Raw genomic sequence first — 1,576 nt, 5'->3', positions numbered from 1 at the left:
GTATTCTCTAATGTGGAAAAATTTCCCATTATACTTTAATAGACAATGAAACAATGTGATGATTTCCATTATCCATGGATTCAATGGCCATGCAAAATACGTGATAAATAATGCCTCCAAAAAGTTTCTTAGAGAATGTGCCTTATTTTAAAATACTTACATACCAAAAACAATTACAGAATGAGCTGAAATTCAAGCACTCAAAAGGCCTAAGAGTCAGATCAGCAATCACAAAACTGAATTCCTCAGACCATTGGGAAAATTGCCAACAGAAAACCTTGCCCCCAAACCATCAGGTGAATCTAGGTATTGTTTACTGAAATTCCACTATTTTTTGAAACAAAGAATCTTCTTTGCTATTGTTTTCAGTTTAGGATGTGTGATAATAATGAGAACAGAATGTCCTGGAGAGTAAAGGGTGGCAAAAATCAGACAAATGGATTTGGTCCCCATATCCATCCCTGCATAAAAGGGGAGATACTGGACCAGTGTAGCAACTGAATATGGAATGTAGAGGATGAGGAAATAGATCATCAGCTTCATAGCACCTACATGAGCTTCCATCTGGGGATTCCAGAAACCAGTGGCATTTTTCTGCATCTTCTGTATATGTCTCCTCAAGGAGTATATTAGCAAGGAAGCAGAAGTCACATTAATGATGAACTGGAGAGATGAGCTCAAGACAAAAGAAACCACTAAAGACAAGATGCCGTCACTGATATTAAATGATGTGTTATTTCTCTCAGTCACAAGTTCAGGAAAAGGTGATGCCTGGCTAAGTGTGATATACAGGCAAGTGGTGAAAGCAGAAATCAGCACACAGGCCAGCAGCAGTCTGGGGATCTTTGGGGAGATATTCCGCTTCAGCAGGAGAAACACTGAGTGTTGGAAGTTGGTAATCTTCACACAGTACAAGCTGTTGAGCAAGGTCACAAACCAGAGACTGCTTGAGTCCAAAAACATGAAACACAACACAAAAAAGGCAGACAGGTAGACTGACCTTTCCTTATTTGAAGAGATAAAATAGATGGTGTTCACCAGAAATAGTCCCAGCATAAGAAACCTGGTGATGCTCAAGCTGAACAGGATCCTTTCAGAAGAGGAGATTCTATGGCTTTTGACCCAAGTTTTGTAATTGACCACTGTAATAAACAGACTCACAATGATTCCTACAAAATTTAAAATAACTGAGGCAATAGTAGCAGAGAAATAGAATAACCAAAACATCTTTACTCATTGAGAATTCAGAAGTTGTGGTGCTGATAGTGGAGGCAGGAGAAATACCAAAATGTATAAGCAGACACCAGTATCCTGCCAGAAGGACATCTCCTTTTTAATTTTTCCCCAGCGTGGCAAATGAGCCATCCATGACCTAAGGGCCAGCTGCTTTTACTGAGATGCAAATCTTCCAAGGATTGCATTACTATTCCTTCATTTGTATCCTGTTCTCCCTAGACATGCCTAATTACAGCGAGCCTAGGTGATCCTGGGAGTCCAATCCTCCAAGAGCAGGAGGGTGAGAGGGAGGAGTCACAACAGGCTCCAAAAACTTAGAATCCAAATTGGAGAGCTCGAG

General features: G+C 40.4%; 1 protein-coding gene across 1 annotated transcript; it reads right to left on the bottom strand.

Annotated features, from left to right (window-relative positions):
* Window positions 1-286: 286 nt before the first annotated feature.
* On the bottom strand, window positions 287-1,268 carry TAS2R4 (taste 2 receptor member 4). The gene has a single exon (XM_023184861.1). It carries the CDS (start codon window positions 1,225-1,227, stop codon window positions 328-330), a length of 900 nt encoding a protein of 299 aa, XP_023040629.1. The 5' UTR covers window positions 1,228-1,268; the 3' UTR covers window positions 287-327.
* Between the last annotated feature and the right edge of the window lie 308 nt (window positions 1,269-1,576).

Source organism: Piliocolobus tephrosceles, chromosome 8, assembly GCF_002776525.5.
Source record: "Piliocolobus tephrosceles isolate RC106 chromosome 8, ASM277652v3, whole genome shotgun sequence".
Taxonomy (NCBI): Eukaryota; Metazoa; Chordata; class Mammalia; order Primates; family Cercopithecidae; genus Piliocolobus; species Piliocolobus tephrosceles.
Note: the sequence above shows the minus strand (reverse complement) of the source record. Positions and strands in the feature narration are given on the sequence as shown.